Below are 21,561 nucleotides of genomic sequence, written 5' to 3'. Positions count from 1 at the left end.
TTCTGTCTTACAGAAACGTGCATTATAACAGCTGCAAGATGGGTATAGAGGTAATCAAGGAAGGCTTAACACATGAAATGGTTTTTAACTTTTTTTCCAAAAATTTACTTTTATATGGGACAAGAAAAGTCTTGTTTAAGTAACATTTGCTAATTTGTTGTTGAATGTTTGTAGGCCCCCAACAAAATTTTAAATGAATACTTTAGGGTAAGAGGATGTTGAAAAGCACAGAGAAGCAGCAAAGGGTGGTGGAATTTACTGAGTTTTGTCATTCTGTGCTGCCTGTGCAGAAGGTCCTAAGGATCCTGGATCATTTTCCACAATGTAGGAGAGAGTATGAAATGGTCACAGAGTCGTAGTGGATTAGCATGTCATGGAATAAGATAAATTGCCCCTGTTCTAGTTTAATTGTGAACAAATTTGCAGGACCTCAATAGAAAAGGAAAAGTTGCGAGTTCCAAACAAACGGTGTAGGGGAAAGTGTGTAGAGTGTAATCAATTTAATATGGGTATTTGGTGTTTATTACCCAAATAACAATTAAGGTTTTAATGAGGAGTATAAACGAAATATACTTTAAATACAATGGATGGCAATATTCTTATAAGCACTTTGAGCTACATTTTTTTTTGTATGAAAATGTGCTATATAAATAAATGTTCTGAGATTTTATGATTTCCCTCTGTATATATTTAAAAATTTTTATACATTTTATATGAAAATGTGAAAAATCATTTGTGTTAAAGTACAACATTACAGGGCAGGATTAATTAACTAGTACTGTGTGTTGTTTTTTTTTTAATAACATTAACAGAACTCTGTTTCTGTACTCATGGAAGTTGAGGGATCCTGGAATTCGTAACACCATAAAATATTGACTTTGCAGTGTCTGCTACTGTGAACCTTTAACCATATTGCTGTTGGTAATTTTATACTATTTTCAATCAAGTACAAATTTACAAATAGTACTTGATTTACTAGTAACAAATGTGCCTTTCAGCTCAGCATGCAGTCCTTAAAACAAGGAGGCAGTGCAGACTGTAAAAATGTGTGTATGTGTATAATATCTCTTATAATTTAAAGGATAGGTGCAGTTTTTTTGTTAGAAAAATAAGGCTATTTTTGAAAATGAGACAATTCGAGATGCAAAATACATTGTGTATGCAGACATTATCTTAAGTAGCATTAAAGTTACCAATTAATTTGATATGCACGTACCTCCGTTGTATTCAGAGAAGCTCATATACACATGAATAGAATAGTATAGAATAGAGCAGTATTCACACAGTAACTGCCAAGCATAGTGCTAGTATAAAATAAATGAAATATTGCTAAATGTCTTCACATTTTTATACAGTACATTGGCCATTCACGTTTAGAGGAATGTGGATTGAAGAATGTTAATTTATCTCCAATTTATATGGTAACTATTTTAACCTGTCTAAGCAGTGAATTTTACCCCAGAAATATCAACAGTTCTATATCTAAATCTCCATTTTGTTGCATAATCTAACATTTTCTGTCATAACCTTTGTTTGGTTTCTTTCACTGGGTGTTCATCACCTTTTTCTTGTTTTCATTTCAACACTAAACTGGGAAGTTGTCACTGACCCAAATCTTCTCTCTCCAGTTATTGTTCTCTTATTTTTTCTGCAGAGTGCAATCCTGGATTTTACCTGTACCAGCAGAGCTGCGTAAGGGACTGTCCACCTGGCTTTACCCCTGCACAAAAGAGTACAGACAACATAATGGAAAATGGCATGGAAACATATTCTGTGCAGGCCTGCCTTGCTTGTCATACGTCCTGCCTTACCTGCCAAGGAATCAACCCTACTGACTGCCTATCCTGCCCACCTCATAACCACCTCAGCACTTCTTCACATACCTGTTCCCACCAAAATCAAATCCAGCGTGAGTCCCCAGACACTCAGACACTGTTGGAAAATACAAGCTCTTTTTTATCAGAGCTGGCCCCTCCACTCCCTGTTATGATGGCTGTTTTAAGCTGTGCCTTCATAGTTGTAGCCTTTGTTGTGGTGTTTGTTGGGCTGCAGCTGAATTCTGGTTGTAAACATTCCAGCAGACAGAACAAACTTCGCACACTGGAAGCCGTTGTCAGAAATGGCAGCTTTGGAATCGGCAGGGGTGGTGTATTTTCATATAAAGGAATTCCTTCTGGCTTATGGAAAGAAGATGGGTTTAACTCAGAGTCAGAAAATGATGACATAGAAGCTCACAGTGAAAGGACTGCCTTTATAAAAACACAAAGTGCCCTTTAACTTGTTTCTCTCCTTTCAGGATGTGTCTCTTTTTGTCATCAATCTGACAATATTGCAAACTTGTTCCCATCCCTGGTCTAATTTGTGGATCATTACACACCTTATGATGGTGGCGGTTTGCTCAGGTTAATTGAAAGATTAAGGATAAAAGAAATTTATGGAGTAATTTAATCTGTTTAGAGGGGTGATTGGGTTGATTGCGAATCTCCACATTAACGAATATATGAAAAGGGCTTTTTTTCTGCCATGCATCCTCTGGTGTGTGTATGTATGTGTGTGTGTATATTTTTTTCTTCCTGGCAATTTTTTTATTTTTTCCCCTTTCACCAAGTGTTTTACATTAAGAAACATTTTTTCTATGCATTGTAAATGTTTGTTAAAAGACTGGACACTTTGTGTAATTTAGCTGCCAGACCCTGGCAGACAGAGCTGTGCTCCTCAAAATATAAAAAAAAATCTTTCTCAATCTTGTTTTGTGTATGTTTATGCTCTTGGTGTAATGTGTGCACTGATGCACTGGTTACAGATTTTTGATAATTACCATATAAATCCAAGGGCATATGAGGTATTGCTGTTTTAAGGCAAGTTTAAAAACACAAACACAAATTCTTTCAAATGAGTGGCATATGGCTCGTTGTAGGTAATTTTGCTGTCCATTCACATTATAAATAAGGAAAGGTGACGTGTGATATAACCAATATGGAGGTTCAAGGTTTTAAAGATGTGCCAGCACACTTTTTAGTGGGTACATTTTTGTTCACAGGGTATGTTAAATGGATTTATCTGAGCAATTTTAATTTCTTATTTATGTACTCGATTTTACTGTGTGTTAGATTTGAGATTTACTTAAAATGGACTGACTTAAAACTGTTCGCTTCCATAGGTGCTTATTTGGCATTAAGTAGTCCGTTTTCTTTTTCATCACACAGTCTGCCTTCTTCTACATTGAGTTAAATTGTTTGTCATATAACAAGAGTGCAAGTGATGTCTCATCTATGAACATTGAACACTACAAAGCGATAAGTAGCAAAAGTGAATGTATAGGTGTATATGCTGCTGTTACATATTCAAAATGCCCAATCCTATCAGAGTTTGTATAATACACAGTGCTACACCAGGATTTTTAGAAGATATTTGTTATTTCTGCTTATATTAGTATAAAGAGGTGAGGTTATTTAAAGTTTAAATTTTAATGACAAACACCAATGAAACACTTGTAAAGTGTCTTTTGCAAAAACTTTGTGACATAAAGACTTGACCTCCTTTTCTATAATCTTTTAGAAACTGGTGCACTGTGTTAAATGACAGATTTGAAAGTCAAAAATTGCTCAGTAGTTACATGCAGAGACAGATATTCAGGACCTTTTTTCTGTTTCTTTCGTTATCATTCTTTGCCTTTAACACTAAAGGCTTGTGATTCATGTTTTTTTTATATGTAGTGAATATTGCACTATATTGAAGGAGAAAGTGGTTCAGAATATCCAGATGCAACATGATTACATAGCAGTGCATGTTAAAATTTAACTTTTGGAGAGTTAGAATTATTTAACTGGTTCAGGTTTATATTAAGTTTGCAATATTTGTTTTTGTATAGCAAGGTTTTAGGCAATATTTATATTAAAGCATTTAAGTGTTTTTCAAGGGTGGGTATATTTTTGGAATTTACTAACTAGTAAGTATGGGCAGGGTACAGAAAGCAATTTTATGCTGCTCCTTATATGCACCTAAAGGAAGCTATGAATCTGCTGAATTTTAAATAGAATGTCTGCCCTTTTCACTAAAATCAGGTTTACCCACTTGAATGGCTGCTTTCATGAAGGGTCAAGCCATATCTGTTATGTTTAAATTTTTAGATTTTTATACTTCCCAGTTTTTCTTGCTTGCATAATGACACTTTTCTATTCTTTTAAATGAATTATAAATCTGCATGAGATTTGCAAAAGTAAGCCTTATTTTTGTACTATCCTTGGATGGTCACTTTTTGAAGGCTTTTTTGATTATTTTGCTTTTTTTTTAATTTATGGTTTTGTAAATGTTCCAGATGTTTATATACTGATTTTAAAGTAGTTTTTAAATTCAGATATTAAAGTAATGTTTTGTGTATTAATGTACAAATTGTTTGTATCAAATAGGACAACTGCTTTTCAAAATGTATTCAGAATGTGTGACATGATCCTGTTGTATTTTGAGTACAGTCAATATTTTGTAGGCAGTTGGGCATAGTGTACTGGATGTTTTTATTTTAAAGCAAGAGTCACAATGTTAGAAATGGTAATGCATAAATATAACAGGTTTTCTGTTAGGCGTGAACATTTTGATATACCAGAGATATGAATCATGTTTCTTCATCTTTTTCATTTGGATGCATTGTGGCTTATTTATAAATGTGCTGAAAAATGTCGTGTCACACATCTCTTTCGGAAGAAGGTTCCATTAAGAGTGGGATGCTGAACTAGTTAATGAGCCTGGTGCATTTATGGTCACGTCATACCTGTTTTGGCACCAAAATTTAAGTGTACATGCTTTAATTTTGTGCAGCTGCTGCTATTAGTGCAAGGTCCAGCATGATATCTGTTCCTGGTGTGAGTAAGAAATGTGCTGGGTATGTGGAATTCTAGATCTTTTTTAATCACAGGCTTATTTTAATTCTTCCAAACTTAGACTTGGTTCATTATGGGCATTCTCAATTTCACAATAAACTGAACAGATTCAGTGTTTGAGATTAGTTAGTAGGGTTTATTGTCAATTCTCATATTTTCAACCTGACAAAGAATACACAACATTACACAAATATACAGGAAGCATATATTTCAAAACTATTAAGACTATTTTTTTACTATCAAGGTTAACAAAATATTAGTGATTAACAACTGAGGCAAGACTGGAATAATTGCACTTCTGCCTATTGTTAATACTAGTAATGCTCAATACTGAAACTTATGCACTACTGCTGATAATATTCTTCAATTTCTTGACACCAGTTCAACACCCCCGGCTCCCACAAAAAAAACAGCCCCTCACTGGATGCTGTACCAAGCCTTGAGGTCATTTAAATGTGTTTATTATAAATCTCTTAAAACAACCTAACAAATGCATTTCCGTTAAAGAAAAATGAAAAAGGTATGAATAAAACCTGAACTTTTTTGTTACAGTATTGATGTTTCATATACTTAATGAAAAAACAGTCCAAAGACTTGGTGGTAATCGATACTATACAGTAACGCCATAGTACTTAAAGAATAAGTTCAGCATTTTTTCAAGTTGAAGTTATTTCTTCAAAGTTATGGTTTATACTCATTTGCCACATGAAATTGTATTTTAAAGTGTGTGTGTGTGTTTTTATTACCTTGTCTGTATGGTTTAAGGTAAACTGGGGCCAAAATGGAAAAAAGGTTTAAGCTTACCAAATACTGTATGTCAGTTTTTTAAAGTAAGCATGTATCAATTTGTCATGAGATTGTACAAATATTGTAAAAGCAGTGTATCCACATTGTTCAGAATGGAATTAAAGTTACTGCGGGTATAATTTAGCTTTTTAAAAAGAAAGCCTGCTCAGCATCTTATCTTGCCAATTGTCCTTTCCCTCTGCGATTCTTTCATCTGCAAAAGAGGTTTCTCCAACCTTTGTTGTCAATACCGCACAGACCATTTTCATTTTGAGAATCTATTGTTTGAGTAAATTTCTTTCAGGATTTAGACAAATAAGCTATCATTTTAAATTGGTGAACTGTCCAACTATTAAGACGGATACATTTAGCATTATCGCTGAATTTTATTTGTACAAGCCAGAATATACTGATGAGGAGATCCAACAGATCGAACAGGAAAGAACAGGGAGGGGAGCAGAATTGGTGAGACAAAAAGGGCAAAGTATCCAGCTAGAAAGTATGTCCGGGCATTAGATAAGTGGCAATTGGTGGTACACATGTGGGAAATGTTAAGTTATAGCCACATAGAGAGAGCGCATCTGTTTCAGAGAGTGGGATATGGTGCTTCCACTGCTGAAAAATTTATATTGGGGGATGGGCTTTGTTACACAAGGCTGGAGAATGTGCAATTGATGAGGAAGAAATTCAGCTATTACCAATCACTGAGTACTAGAGACATTTTTCCACTTAAGGGAGGAAATGATTAAAAAATGTGAACAACCAAATGGGCGGCTTTCATCACAAAAGTTAACTTGCTGATCTTATATTTTTAGTAGGGTTCAGTTCTTATTTAGCTTTAATGCATGACACATCTGAGTAGCAGAATGGAGATTATTGTTTACACAGACAACCACCAGGCACACTAGTCAAACCCATGACACTAGATCCGTGAAGTACCACCAGTAAAGATTTATCTACCTTGCTAGTAGTGTACATGAGAGCTACTCATCTACACAGTATTCCGCTTGCCACTGAAAGACATTGCCATTGATAATATTCTATGACTCTTAATTTAAGTCCATCTCAAATGCAGCTGCAGTGAAGTGACTCAACAAAAATATATCTGGAATTGCTGTTTGTTTCAATAATGGGTGATCAGAAATATTGTTTCTTATTCGCCTACAAGCAAGTACTCCTCCAGAGAGAAATGAACTAAAAACTTGCAGATCTAGTTTCAGTAGGCCTTCCATACAAATGCTCACATGCAACCTAACGCCCTATAAGCCATAACTTTTAAAGTATTGTGGTTACCATACAAAGGTTGATGAAAACTAAATGTATTGTTTTCTGAATTAATGTTCACTTCCTGGATATGTAAGTTTATGAACCATATTCTCAAAAGACACAGTTGCTCTAAACCGCTTCAGGCAGGCGTTTTGATTTTGTGCTCCAACTTCCTTATTTATGTCTAAACTCCACCCACAACAGGGACTGTGAGCAGAGGAATGAACAGGAAATTTATTCTTGCGTTAAAAATAGTTCCAAGAATCTGTAATAAAATGTTTCTAGTTTCATTTAATTATCGCAAGTTTGTCTCATAATGCAATAGTCATATTTACTTAAGTTTAAATCTTTGCTGCTTCAGCATGAATGTGTTTGGTAAGTTTAAACCTTGTTTACATGCTTGGACCCTGGTTACCTTAAGCCCAGTTGTAAGGTGCAAGAATGGATATGGTATTTTTAAAATTTCTAAAAGAAAATGCTTCAGTTTAGAACACAGTTTCACTTGCAGGTTATTATTCACAATCATGGTATATATTAAAGTTTATCGGGAGGGGGGGTGGAGGGGAATCAAACTTGACCTTTAAGCTTGTGTTTTGATTTGAAATTGAATGTTTGACTGTTACTGATTATTTTTTAAAACTAAGCATATTCTGTAATTCTCTCTAGCAAATGCACTTGTATAGAACAGTTATTACAATATGAAATGGGATATTGGTGTGGTGTAATGATTTTTCACCTTGTTTAGGCCTTATTGAGCTTTATTAGTAATGAGCCTAAATAAATTAGGTACCTTTTTTTTGTACCTTATACACATTCTTCATTACATAGACTGTTATTTGGTTTCAGCTAGGTATAAGAGAAATGAGACTAATGTTTCCCCTTTTGTATTTTAATAGGCTCACAACATTGAGTTGTATGCTATTATTCTTACAAATATTAAGGTATTTTTCACAATATAGTCTTAACTTCTTTTCTCCATTTTCATTTATAACTTTAATTTCTCTTTTTAAACTTGAACAAACAGTCCATTTAAAAAAACTATTTAGGTTTATCAAGGCTAAAGATTTCCCAGTCAGTTGTAGATTTCATATTTCCTTAGAGTATACACTAAGCCAATTTAGAATTGTTATAAAAAATGGCAGGTCATCCTGAAAATGAAAAACTTAGAGAATTGTGCTAAGTGATGTTAGTTTTGGTTCTGATTCAGTTGGTTTTGTACTTTGAATTTTGGTTAACCTCTTATTTATTGCTAATCGACACTTATTTTTTAGGATACCAATATTTATTATTACTTGGCCATTTTAATCTCTACCTCTCTATAAAAACCGTCTGAGAGGACGTGCATGTTTGTTCCTTTAGATCACAACTAAAGTTTGGACGATGAAAAAAATTGTTGATCCTGAGATCTCTTGTTTTGGGGACAAAGCTCTTAAATGGCCTATGGGAATTGGTGATTTTAATCAACTCTCTTGTGTTATTTTGACAGTTTGATTATAATATAAATGGTCATGATTGGGCACTAGCAAAACACATTATGGAAAAATACCAGAATTGCACGAGAGGCAGATGAATGCCTTAAAAATAACAACCATCTTCAGGCTTCACATCATCCTGTCAAGAAGATGAGGCTTGCCTGGTAGCAGAGGGATCGCATTAATTGCAAAGACAGATGGAACCAGCTGGTCCAACCAGGAAGAGATACAAGAGGTGTTCAATTATAAACAGTAATTTTCATTCTCTGCTCTTATAAAGAGTGCATGGTAGACATGACTCATTGGCAAATGCATGCATATTTGAACTTGTAGTTCGTACTAGCTGCTCTTTTCCTCACTTCGTGTGACTTAATATCAACATGTCAAAGCAGGACATGCACAGTAGTGTTGTACAGCAAATTATTACGTTTTTGACAAATGAAGGAGTCATTCCATCTCAAGATTTGAGACTTAAAATTCACTTTGGGAATGAGTGTTTCTCTAGAATGTATGATTTGGTGCAAGTCATTTAGAGAGGGACTAATCATGTATTCTGTCCACTTAAGGAATTTTTAGGAGGGTAGAAATTCAGGTTAAATGAGAGGTTATTGATGCTTTTTTAGAATGGGTCAACATGCAGTCACAGTACTTCTACTCTTCTGGGATTAAGAAGCTTCCTGAGTGCCAGAAAAAGTATATTACAGTGGCAGGAGACAACACAGAAAGTAGTGTGCAAGTCATTTCATTGTATTCAATAAATAAAGTGTAGCTCATAAATTTCTGTTTATATTTGAATGCCCTTCATAAAGACAGGAGTGGCGCAAGCCCTTTCCTACTGGCTTGAACCATCCTCCAGTTAAGTCAAGGAAGGAACTGAATTGTTTTACTGTATCAGCTACTGACCATCTGTTTCTATACCCGTTCCAAGTCTCAATGAGGTACACCGAACTGGAGGCCCAGGCCCCATTCCTCTAGGGCCCTTGAAATGTGCAGAGAAACCAGTGAGTTTTATGCTCCACAAACCTTCTGAAGGTTTGCTCAACCACATTATGTTCCAGTACATTTGTTGTTTTAAAGGTGTCCTTCCCCTCTGTAGACCGTGAGGCCTCATTGAAAGCTCATCAAAAATTGGTGTTCTGGTAATCCGTCTCAACCTCATCAAGGACTTCCATGAAGGTACTGCTTCCAAGTTGAGCATAAACTGCTGCTTCTCTCAGAGTTTTGTGGCCTTCTCTGGAGTCGCCAGTCAGCCTTCTGGCTTCTGCGCTCTTTTCCATAGCTATGGACTGGAATCTTGAGAGCTTTGTCCAGAACACCACTTTACCATCCTTGATTATGTTAATGATGTTGCCTTACTGGACACATTGCCTGCAAACCTACAGCCCTCGCTGGAGCACCTGAATCGGAAGCATCATATCTGGGTCTTTGTGTCCTGGTAGAAAATAACAAACACAGGTGACATCCTCAAAGGTCAGAAAGTGGAGCCAGGTCTTAGAATTTACATAAGTGGAAAATGTAATGTGTTCTCACAGCAGCTGTTCTCTGGAGGTCATATGTAGAATTCAGCCTTGCTGCTCCTGCCCTGGGATTGTCACAAAACTCTGAGAGCAGCATTTTAACACCAAGGCCAGTATATTTCAAAGCACTTTCCTGCTGTTTGACTCAGACATGTGAACCCTGATGGCTTCTAATATGCAAAGTCATGAGTCTTTCCACCTGTGAGCCCAATGTCAGATACTTCAGCTTTATTGGTATGATTGTGTGTGGAGCTCTGAAATTCTCACCTACACTGCCCTCAAACCCATAAAGGATATCGGTACCTGTTCCTGGTTGTTACTTTTCAGCCATGTTGAAGTCCTTGATATTGCCATTCCTGCCTATAGTTCCACCAGCATATGAAATCGGCACTATGGAACTCTGCGGTCCAGACATGACAGTGAATGATGTCAGAATTCAGAGATCTTCCTGTGCAAATTGTATTTGGTTTTTGATACCACAGAAGAATGTTTTAGCCAGTATATATTATAGCAGGGTCACTTAGATATATATTTTAAAATGCCAGCAGCCATGTGAGGTAAGAAATGGTGTTTTAAAATTTTAAAACTTGTCAAAGTGAGAAAGTTGATAAGTTCACTCTTGCTAGTTCCTAATTAGAGAAGAAACAAGGATAGGGAGACTCATGATTTTAGGGAAATGCCTAGTTATTTTAAAAGGAAAAATGCACAGAATTCAGCAGGGGTTGCATTAAATTTAGGAAATAACCAAACCTCTAGGAAAAGTAGTTTACTCACTCTATCCTGAGGTTCTTGAGGTGAAGTATAATTTCCTATTGTCAGTTCTAGTAGGAAACAAAATAGGAATTCTTGCAGGTATTCTGATGTAATAAAACATTTAATCTGTTAATGTTCCCAACAATATATAAAAACACATGTTGTTAATTCAAATCCAGGGGTTTAACCCACCCCCCACTGAGATATGAGGGGTCAAAGTTATTCCTTTTCACAAAACTTCAAGAAAAGGGGATCTGTACTTGTAAAAGGCAAAGCCCTCACTCACTCACTCACTCACTCACTCACTCACTCACTGACTGACTGACTGACTCACTCACTCACTCACTCACTCACTCATCACTAATTCTCCAAGTTCCCATGTGGTTGGAAGGCTGAACTTTGGCAGGCTCATTCCTTACAGCTGACTTACATAGTTGGGCAGGTTTCATTTTGAAATTCTACGCGTAATGGTCATAGCTGGAATCTATTTTTCTCCTTATACTGTAATGGAGTTGAGCTCGATGGCCATGGGGGCGGAGTTTCGTGTGACATCATCACATCTCCCACGTAATCACGTGAACTGACTGTCAACGTAGTACGTAGAAAACAAGGAAGAGCTCCAAAAGGTGCTGAAGAAAACATGCATTATACAATTGAGAAGGCAGCGAAACACTAAGAAGCGAGCGAGTGACATACAAGCATATTCATGAGTGCAGCTACTTTGGAAACAAAGCACAAAGCAGTTTAAATTAAGTTCATAGACAGGCTGCCGCTGGCGTTTGTCATACCGACGGCTAATGCGGGATGCAAGTTTAATGAGAGGATGCAGGGTATAAACGAGAGTTTTGATCACTTTGTAACTAAGTTAAAATTGCTGGTGAAGGGCTGTGCTTATGCAAATTCTGAGAGACTGTTTGTGGGGGATTGACAGTTAAGGCGGGTGGGGAAGTCACGTCATCATCTCCCCTCCCATTCACCTCATTTCGCTCTGAGCTGAGCTCCACGGCTAACGCGGTCTTGCGGAAGCAACTTCGTCACACTGCCACCAAATACAGAAAAATCCACAAGTTCATACACACGCTGTCTCTAGAGTTTCTCCACGCTCAATGTATTCCTCGTGTCCCCTTTATACCCTCTGATCCCCCATTTCAATTCAGATGCCTCCGATTTCCAGTAAGGCTCTGCTGTGCGATGACAAGTAATAAGTCTCAGGGACAGACCCTACAAATGATTTCAGGCAAGATTGCTTTTCTCCTGGACAACTATACATTGCATTCTCAAGAATGAGCTCGCGCAGCTTCGTCATATTACAACCGGAGTGCAGCCAGAAACTTTTGTGCTGGTTCTTAGCTAACATTAAATTAAGCCGTGGACATTGCAACATCACACAAGACAGCAGCTCACGTGAACTTGCTGAATGCAGTACGAGTGATCACTTCCATGCATCAAACCTGTTCAAAAAACGCATTACACAATTGACAAGGTGATGGCTTTATAAGTCGTTCGTTTATAAAAGAGCGGAGAAGCTGTGCAAAGGCTGTTTCACAAAAAAAGCAGCGGAGCGTCTTATATGAGCAGGCAGTCAGCTAAAGAAGGGAATCAATAAATATCTATATAATCGTAATAAACGAGCAACAAATAACGTACAAGCCGCGGATTAAATAAAGGAAATGGGTACCTGAACAGTAAAGTAAGTCTCGAATAGCTACACAATAACTATAAGAATCGTAATAAATGAACAATAAAACAGTACAGAACCGCAAATCAAGGAGAAACGATGGCCTTATATGGTGTTCACTTATAAAGCAGCGGAGAAGCTGTGTGAAGGCAGCTACACAAAAAAAACAGCAGAGCGCCACACTCTGAATGTACTCCTGACATCCCCGTTATACCCTCTGATCTCCCATTTCAATTGAAATGCCTCAAATTTCCAGTAAGGCTCTGCTTTGATGACAATAAGTCTCAGGGACACACCCTACAAAAGGTTGCCATTGATTTGAGGCAACATTGCTTTCCTCCTGGACAAAACTATATGTTGCATTCTCAAAGGTAATAAATACATATATATATATATATATATATATATACACCCCGATCTACATACTGTCAAATAAACGAACCACACACCCTGGCGCTGACGTCCGAGGTTCGATTCCCGAGAGGGGGTGCAGTGAGTGTGTACTGCCTGATGAGCCCAGAATTACTGTTTGCATTATTTGACAGTAAAACTATTTCAATATATTCAATATATATATATATCAACGCTTTCCGATTCATTTTACCCTCGCACCCCCTTGGTTTGAGAAGAAGTATGAAAAAATATGAGGTTAACGCAGAAAAACAGATCACCAATTGAAGCTTTATGAATAATGGATACTTTATTCGCCATCAATAATTGTGTTGGTAAAGCCATACTCGGTGTAATCCTCCTTCCATGTTATAATTTTTCCGCGACTAGCCATGAATAAATGAATGGTAAAAAAGTAAGAGCGAAGCGAGGGTGACTAATTCAGGCAGGTAGGTGACCGCTCAATAGCTCGAATTTGGATATAAGTAGGTTCTATTTAGTCGGCAGAAATATCTTTGGTAGGAATGGAAGTTGAATTTAGTCTTTAAATTTCTATGGTGAAGAAAAATGTATGCAATGATGACTATTTAACTTACATTCCTACTAAACTTATTTCTGTTGACCAAATAAAAATTACTTATATTTAAAATTAAAATAGAACTTGAACAGATACGATAGTATATAATAAGCAGCGTATTGCACTGATATGAAATAGCCTGCCCATTTAATTATTTAGGAATGGATAAATAAATTAAGATTTTGTACAAATAATGTTTTTAATTTTTCTTCCTCGATGGATTCTGGCACCCCCAGCAACAGCTGCTCGCACCCCAAAGGATATATATACTGTATGTATATATATATATATATATATATATATATATATATATATATATATATATATATATATATAGATATATAGATATATAGATATAGATAGATATAGATATATATAGATAGATATAGATAGATATGCCAGCAACACTTATGACAATGTCAAAACAATTACATTGTCAATCATGTTACGTTATTAAAATGTTTCCTTTTCTTTTTCATTACTTCTTTAACACACTACTCCGCTGCGAAGCGCAGGTATTTTGCTAGTTGGTAATAAATGTATGTGGAATATCATTTTAGTTGCTGATCATGAATATGAGGATACTTTTGATATGATTCTTTACCAGTGGTCCTAGCCCTCTAACAGCCACTCCCAAAATGGTAAAACTGACAAATTTAAAAAAAAAAAAAAATCGTAAGTTGTTTTTCGATTTTTTTTTTTTCCCTGTTACAATCAATTTTCAGGCATTAAAATGATCAAAAGGATATGAAATTGAATGCCTCGTCAATCAATCCCAGCGCTTCTTTATTCATTTTGCCCCAGGGGTTTTATCTCCTAATGGGATACAATTGGTCAAGGTTGCTCCTTTTCACAAGACTTTGAAAAACTGGGGATAAGTAGTATACTGTAGGGATGTGAAATGCTGTTTTATGCGTTTTTGAGTTTGCTGATCGTGAATATATTTATGATATTATTTACCTGTGGTCCTGGTCATCTGTGAGCCACTCCCTAATTGATAAAAATAACAAATAAGCGTGGGGACTCTATGTCTTTGATTATTTCATCCTGTAAAGTGAATCTAGCGATCTATGGACTTCTTTCAGAGGGTAAAAATGATGAATTTCTATTACAAATGAGATTATTTAGATTTTCTGTTTTTAAATTGTAGCACATTTTAATAATTCTAGTATTTGATGCAACCTTTTTTTATCATCAAGTAAATCTTTACATTTCTTATGAACATATCATGGTTTGTGCTAATTTACTTACTCAGATGATCAATTCAAATTTACTTACCTACCTAGAGTTGAAGTGCATGTTATTTTTGGTAATTTTATAAAGTTTATAACTGCATTTTATGTGCCTTATAATATGTATTAGAGGAGTAGACAAATTGAAGATGACTGTTAATACTGCTTCTTGGCATTTTTGGTACGTCAGTGCTTATTATTCATCTAAACAGCTATGTCGATTTTCTTTATTGGTGCACCCATTACAGGATCCTGACTACAGGATTCCACCAAGAAATAAATATTGTATTCTTTGGATGTGTAACATACCCCAAAATATCAAGACTTCCCTCATCTATTTATCTTTTAACTGCAAAGCTAGGCAAGGAGGGCCATAGCAGCTGCGGGTTTTTGTTCCAACCCAATTTGTTAATGAGAAGTCAATTATTGCCACTGAAGGACTTAACTGCTCAAGAAAGAGTTTTATGATTCATTTTAGCTCTCACACTTGTGAAAATTCCCCTTAGGCAGCTGCATTTACTGCTTTTGATTTTCCCTTATTAGCAGAAAGATGCAAATGACAAAAGAACCAGCAGTATTTCAAGCAACTTGTTTCCATTTTCACCTGAGTATTCATTGGGAACTATTTGGTTTGATTAAATATTTGGAAGGAGTCTGAAGAGAAAAAAAGTCAAGAACTGAGAGTTACTTATTGCTCGTCTGCTTCTGGGTAAAAATTATTTATGTGATATGCTTGAAAAGCAAAAATATCTAGAAAAATAGAATAGCCCGACATGACAGAATGAAAAGACTAACTCACAAAAAAAATGAAATCTGTTATAGGCAGGCATTGTGTTGGAACAAAAGTCTGCAGGCATTACCATCCTTCAGGTTTGGCTTTGCAGACCCCTAATCTAAGACATGCATTGTATAAAGTAAAAACGTGATCTAATCGAAGAGGTGGCCAAGGAAGTCAAGAACCGCCTGCATTCCATTGTTCCATAGTGCCTTTTCTTCATTAATAATCTCACTAGAACTTTGAAATGAAGACTTTGACTTCTTCATTAACAGAAACAAACTCATCTATTCATTAAAAAAATACAGTGCCCTCCATAATTTTTGGGAAAAGACATGTTTTTCTTTAATTTACTCCTGTACTCTATAGTTTAAAATTACAAATCAAACAATTCATATGCAATTAAAGTGCATAGTGCAGCATTTAATTTAAGGGTACAGTATTTGCATACATTTCCACCTCACAATGTAGAAATTACAACACATAGATGGTCAACCCGTTTCAGGACATTGTTTGGGATACTTGTGCTTGTGGTTACTCCAGTGTGTTTCATTGCTTCTTTAATGCAGACGTGATACCGCAGTTTGCTTCTACCCTTTGTTTGTAGTTGCCATTGTTCAACTTGAGGACAAGATATGTGCCAATGAAAGTCAAAGAAGCTATTCTGAGCCTGAAAAACCAAAATAAAACCACAGGATTAACTAAATCGACTGTCTGGAATATCCTTAAGAAGAAAGAACACACCGGGAAGCACAGTAATTGCAAAGGGACTGGTAGGAAAAGAAATAGACCCCTCTACTGTTGGTGACAGAATAATCCTTACCTTGGTAAAGAAAAAGCCCCAAACACCTGTCCGACAGATCACAGTCTTCAGGAAGTAGAGGTGGATGTGTCAGAGTGCTGTCTGCAGAAGACTTCCTGAAGGAAATACAAAGGCCACACTGCAAGTTTCAAAACACTATTTGGCCACAAAAACAGGATGGCCAGATTATTATTTTGCGAAAATGTACTCGAGAGACTGCAGAATTCTGCAAAAAGGTCTTGTGGACAGACAAGATGAACCTGAATCAGAGGATGGTCGAGAGCAAAGTGTGTAGAAGAAAAAGTAACTTCCCAAGATCTTAAGTATACCATCTAATCTGTGGTGGTAGGGGGTGTTACGGCATGGGCATCATATTCATATAAGTGCTGATGGCAGTTGCACAGTGAATTTTGAGGTGTTTGCAAACATCTGCCCACGTTCCAGTAAACGCCTGCAAACTCCATGGATGGTGCTGCATCCTACAATAAGATGATGATGCCAGACATACTGTTAAGGCAACACAGGAATTTTTATAGCTAAAAGATGGAAGATTCTTGAATAGTCATGCCAGTCTCCTGATTTAAATCCAACTGAGTATGCCTTCCATTTGCTGAAGGTCTAAGGGGACAACACCCAAAACAAGCAGGAGCTGAAGATGGCTGCATTAGAGGCATGGCAGAGCATCACCAGAGATGAAACACAGACTTCAAGCAGTCATTGCAAGTAAGGGATATGCAACAACCTACTAAATATGATCAAACATTATGGTGCCCAGAAATGGGGGCCATGTAGAAAAAGTGTTTTCTAATTTCTACACGCAGTGAGGGAAATGTATGCCAAGACCTTTTAAATGAAAGTCTGCAATGTTCACTTTAATCATGTCTGACTTGTTTGATTTGTAATTTTAAACTCTGGAGCAAAGGAGTCATTCAAGGGAAAATGCCCTTGTGCCAAACATTATGGAGGGCACTGTTACTCCAAGAACTCCATTGTGTTTGAATACACAATGGGTGGTCGGAAAATCGAGAGTACACCTTATGAGAAGGATTTAGGAGTCATAGTGGACTCTAAGCTATTGAATTCCCGACAGTGTTCAGAAGCCATTAAGTAGGCTAACAGAATGTTAGGTTATATAGCACAATGTGTGGAGTAAGAGTCCAAGGAGGTTATGCTCAACCTTTATAATGCACTGGTGAGGTCTCATCTTTAGTACTGTGTGCCGTTTTGGTCTCCAGGCTACAAAAAGGACTTAGCAGCGCTAGAAAAGGTCCAGAGAAGAGCGACTAGGCTGATTCCAGGGCTACAGGGGTTGAATTATGAGGAAAGATTAAAAGAGCTGAGCCTACACAGTTTAAGCAAAAGAAGATTAAGAGGTGACATGACTGAAGTGTTTAAAATTATGAAGGGAATTAGTACAGTGGATCGAGACTGTTATTTTAAAATGAGTTCATCAAGAACACGGTGACACAGTTGGAAACTTGTTAAGGGTAAATTTCGCACAAACATTAGGAAGTTTTTCTTTACACAAAGAACGATAGACACTTGGAATAAGCTACCAAGAAGTGTGGTAGACAGTAAGACGTGCAGGACTTTCAAAACTCGACTTGATGTTTTCTTGGAGGAAACAAGTGGATAGGACTGGCGAGCTTTGTTGGGCTGAATGGCCTGTTCTCGTCTAGATTGTTCTAATGTTCTAAAGAAGGAAGCTCTCCCCACTTACTCCAAAACTCTTGTTGTGCTTGAGCCATCTGCCCTTCTTTATGAAATAAAACTGTTCACAAATGCCCTGTCTTTTGTACCAGTGCCAATAAAAATTGTCCAACCTTCGTTGGAGTGAACTTTTAAGGCACTCCAGGTGCTGCAACAGAAACCTTTTCACCAAACTGACAGGCAAGGAGAGTACAATAGCAGTCTGGCAGAAGGAACTTTTATGTTGCAGTATGTTCAAAATAACAAATACAGCTGCCTCCCTCCTGCTAAATAGTTACGAACCCCCCGAGCTTCTATGTTAATTAATGTTGACTTATGTTTATTTTTTATTGTGTCTTCTATTTTTTTATTCTTCATTTTGTAAAGCACTTTGAGCTACATTTTCTTGTATGAAAATGTGCTATATAAATAAATGTTGGTTGATTGATCTTACATTCACATGGGACCCTATAGATTATCGACGGTGGGTTAGTTCTCCCGTTCTCTCATCAACAATAAAACTTGTCTCCCAATGCTTCCCATCCCATTTTAGGAAAACCACACATCTCTACTCTGCCTTCATCCCAAAACCTACAACCAAACAATTCTGGATGTCCTGATGTTTCTGCGTGTAGCTGTCCCACAACTCCTCTCTCACCTTCTCTTGGTAGCCTGAGACCACTGGATGATTTGCATTTAAAATGTACTTACTGCACTCTTGTTTGTTTGACAGCTTTTGGTTTTGTGTTCTTCAGAACTGCTTCCATCTTTACCATGGACATTGACTCTATTTATACAGCCCCCTAAGTGAATGGCTCTTTGCCCTTCGGCAGGCATTTAACAAATCCCTAGTCTACACACACTCTCATCACGCTGGCAAAATTGGATGTTAACCTCAGTGCTTTCTCTTTTGACAACTACTTTTATCCCTTGGTCCGTGGGGTTGCAGTGGGTAACAGGATGAGACCCGTGTATGCCAATATCCTGGGTGACCAAGTAGAAGAGCACAGTGTTTTTAGGTTCATTGTTGTTGAGCACCTTTGATGTCTGTCTGTCGGAAACAACTTGCCCCAACCATCCCTCTCCCTGGATGGGTTTTCTTGAAATTTGTCACAATTATTCTTCAAATAAATTCGTTGAGACAGTTTTCATTCAGAAATCTCATTCTGTACAGTTTTGAAATTTCAAAATCTCCCATTGAAAAACACTGGCGATTCTGCATTCTCCTCTATCTTAAAAGAAACGTTCTGAACATCATCGTCTATAAATTTAGTTTACCGTTTCAGCTTTACTTTGACGGCAGTTCAGTTACACCAACTTGTATTTTTATTTTTCCTCTTTTCATTGTCTGCCACCAGCCCAGATCCTTAACACAATGCCAGTGATAGGGCCCACATGCAGGGAAGCTAACCGAACGATTACCAAAAAAAGTCACTTCTTGAAAATGAGTGGAACACAAAAGTGATTATGTAAGCATTTATAAGGCTGAATTGACCAAACTAATATGTGCAGATTATTGTAAAGAACCAACGTTATCGATCTGCAGCTAAATGCGGTTTTGACTAATTCATTAGACATTTATTTCTTTGGCAGATAGTTTTATCCAAAGCAAATTACAAAATTAACATTGGGGTCTCCAACACGTTGCTCTACCGGTAGCTCACAACCCCTTTCCAAGTAGCTCGCCAAAGGGTTAATGAATCCTACATAAATTTGAAAACTTAATTAGTCAAACTAGGGGAGGGCGATCTTTCCAAAGAAATCATATCGCAATCCTTTTAACTCAAAAATCACGATCCACAATCTGAATTGCAATCTGTCTTTTCAATGTGGCATACACTTAAGAGAATATCCGGATTCAAACTCATCAAGACCTAAGTAACACTTTATTTTAAATATCAATCAAAGTTGAATTCAATTGTTCTCTCGTTCGCCAGCTAAGCGGCCTGTTGCGTAGATCTCTGATTTGCGCAAATAAATCGATACCACAAACGAACTCTGATACACAGCGAAATGAGAGAAGTCGCTAAATCAACCGGAATGTTCACGCAAATTATAGAAAAAAAAAATACCTAAATCTATTAAGTAGTTCTCTCGTGAAAAGCGGACTGACATACAGAGAGACATTGGATTTTATATATTATATATTATAAAACCTTCAAAATAATGTGCAGTTAAAGTCTCAACAGCATTTCTGGAGCTTAGTAGAGCCAGATAACTAGAAGAATCTTCACCAAGCAGCTCTGAAAATGTCTGCTTTGTTTGGGTCTCCATACCTCTGTGAGTCTGACATGAATGTCATGAAATCAAAGTTCAGAACAAGACTGACAGACGAACATTTAAATGACTCCATAAGAGTGAACCTCAGTGGCTCCACTCCGCCATACACCTCAGTGCCAGTCATCTGACTCACTAAAAAACACGTCACACATGTCACTGGACATATGAATAAAGTGAAACAGTGACACGGAACAAAATGACAGATGAATAAGGAATATCTGTGTATTATCTGTGAATTGCATTGCTTTGTTTTGACAGCATTCATGTTTTAATTCAATAGTGTGAGATACACCAGGAAATGCATACAGACATACAAAATGCACTTGCAGATGAACTAAATATTTTTTTGTGATGTTTTAATGCAAAATGTGAGATGTGGACACCAAAATTTTGTAAATGTTCAGCCAAACAAGCTTATTCAGTTTGTTTGGGTTGAAATAAGCTATGAGAATAAATATTAGAAACATGAGGCGCTCTCTGTCATTTTCATTTTATAAATGTAGCTCTCAGGGGAAAAAAGGTTGGAGACCCCTGGGCTAAGGCCTGTTTATTCAGCAACTGTAGTAGGAACAGGCAACAAAAGTTGATTGCCACAAGTGAAAAAGCTACAATAACTAAAACCTTTACAATCATAGATTGCAATTTGTAAAGCAGTTAATCTTAACAACAAATTAACCAACAATATGTCACAGAGCAATCATTTTCCTTTCAATCAATTAGACATATTCATGGAACAGATGGCTTTTCAATTGCTGCTTGAAACCAATGAGGGGGGTCAGCAATGTGGATGTAGGTGGGTAGCTCATACCACCAGCTAGGAGCTGCACAGGTGGACAGTTTGAATTGAGACTTGATACCACGCAGAGGTGGCACCACCTGACCTGAGTGGGTGAGAACGGTGTAGCTACCCTAAAGAATACGAGCACAGGTCAGCTTTAGAAAGGGAATTGTAGGGGATCTGCACTTGACAGTATTTTGATGGTAGTTTTGGTCATTATGTATTAGTAGTTATTTTTCTGTTGGTAATTATTTGGTATACTTTCAAAAATGTTTATGGAAATTGAACAGTGCTTAGTCACAAACCCTCCACTTCTAACACATCGATCAATGCCATTGTTACATCAGCTGAATAGGAATCGGCTGCAAATGAAGTCTGTTGAGCCTCCATAAGCCTAAATTAATCTATCATTTTTAATTATATCACACTGTACAGTGCTGTTTAAAAACATAATTTAATGTAGTCTACTAACACGTAATTATTTTCTTTTATTGCTGTTATTGTTTAATATGATTTATTGTTACTGAAATATTTAATAAACAAAAAGTGATCTCCGACTCTTGGACGAATAACTAAATACATGTGAATTTGTCTAAGTCTCCAAACGCACCTAAATTTTAGACCAGGTATAGATTTTTGTAACTTGTTCTTCCTGTATAGGCTTTATACTGAACCTGAAAGACACAAAG

At 36.8% G+C, this 21,561-nt stretch overlaps 1 protein-coding gene across 3 annotated transcripts in view; it reads left to right on the top strand.

Annotated features, from left to right (window-relative positions):
• LOC120541431 (furin-1-like) overlaps window positions 1-2,744 on the top strand; it is a 160,114-nt gene extending 157,370 nt beyond the window's left edge. For all 3 annotated transcript variants that reach the window (XM_039773046.1, XM_039773047.1, XM_039773048.1), the window contains exon 16: window positions 1,655-2,744. In XM_039773046.1, coding sequence (XP_039628980.1) covers window positions 1,655-2,277 — 623 coding nt within the window. In that variant the 3' untranslated portion in view covers window positions 2,278-2,744. The remainder of the gene's footprint in view (window positions 1-1,654) is intronic.
• Window positions 2,745-21,561: the final 18,817 nt, after the last annotated feature.

This window comes from Polypterus senegalus, chromosome 12, assembly GCF_016835505.1.
Source record: "Polypterus senegalus isolate Bchr_013 chromosome 12, ASM1683550v1, whole genome shotgun sequence".
In the NCBI taxonomy this organism is placed as follows: domain Eukaryota; kingdom Metazoa; phylum Chordata; class Cladistia; order Polypteriformes; family Polypteridae; genus Polypterus; species Polypterus senegalus.
The sequence above is the reverse complement of the archived record's forward strand: the minus strand, read 5'-3'. Positions and strand labels throughout refer to the sequence as shown.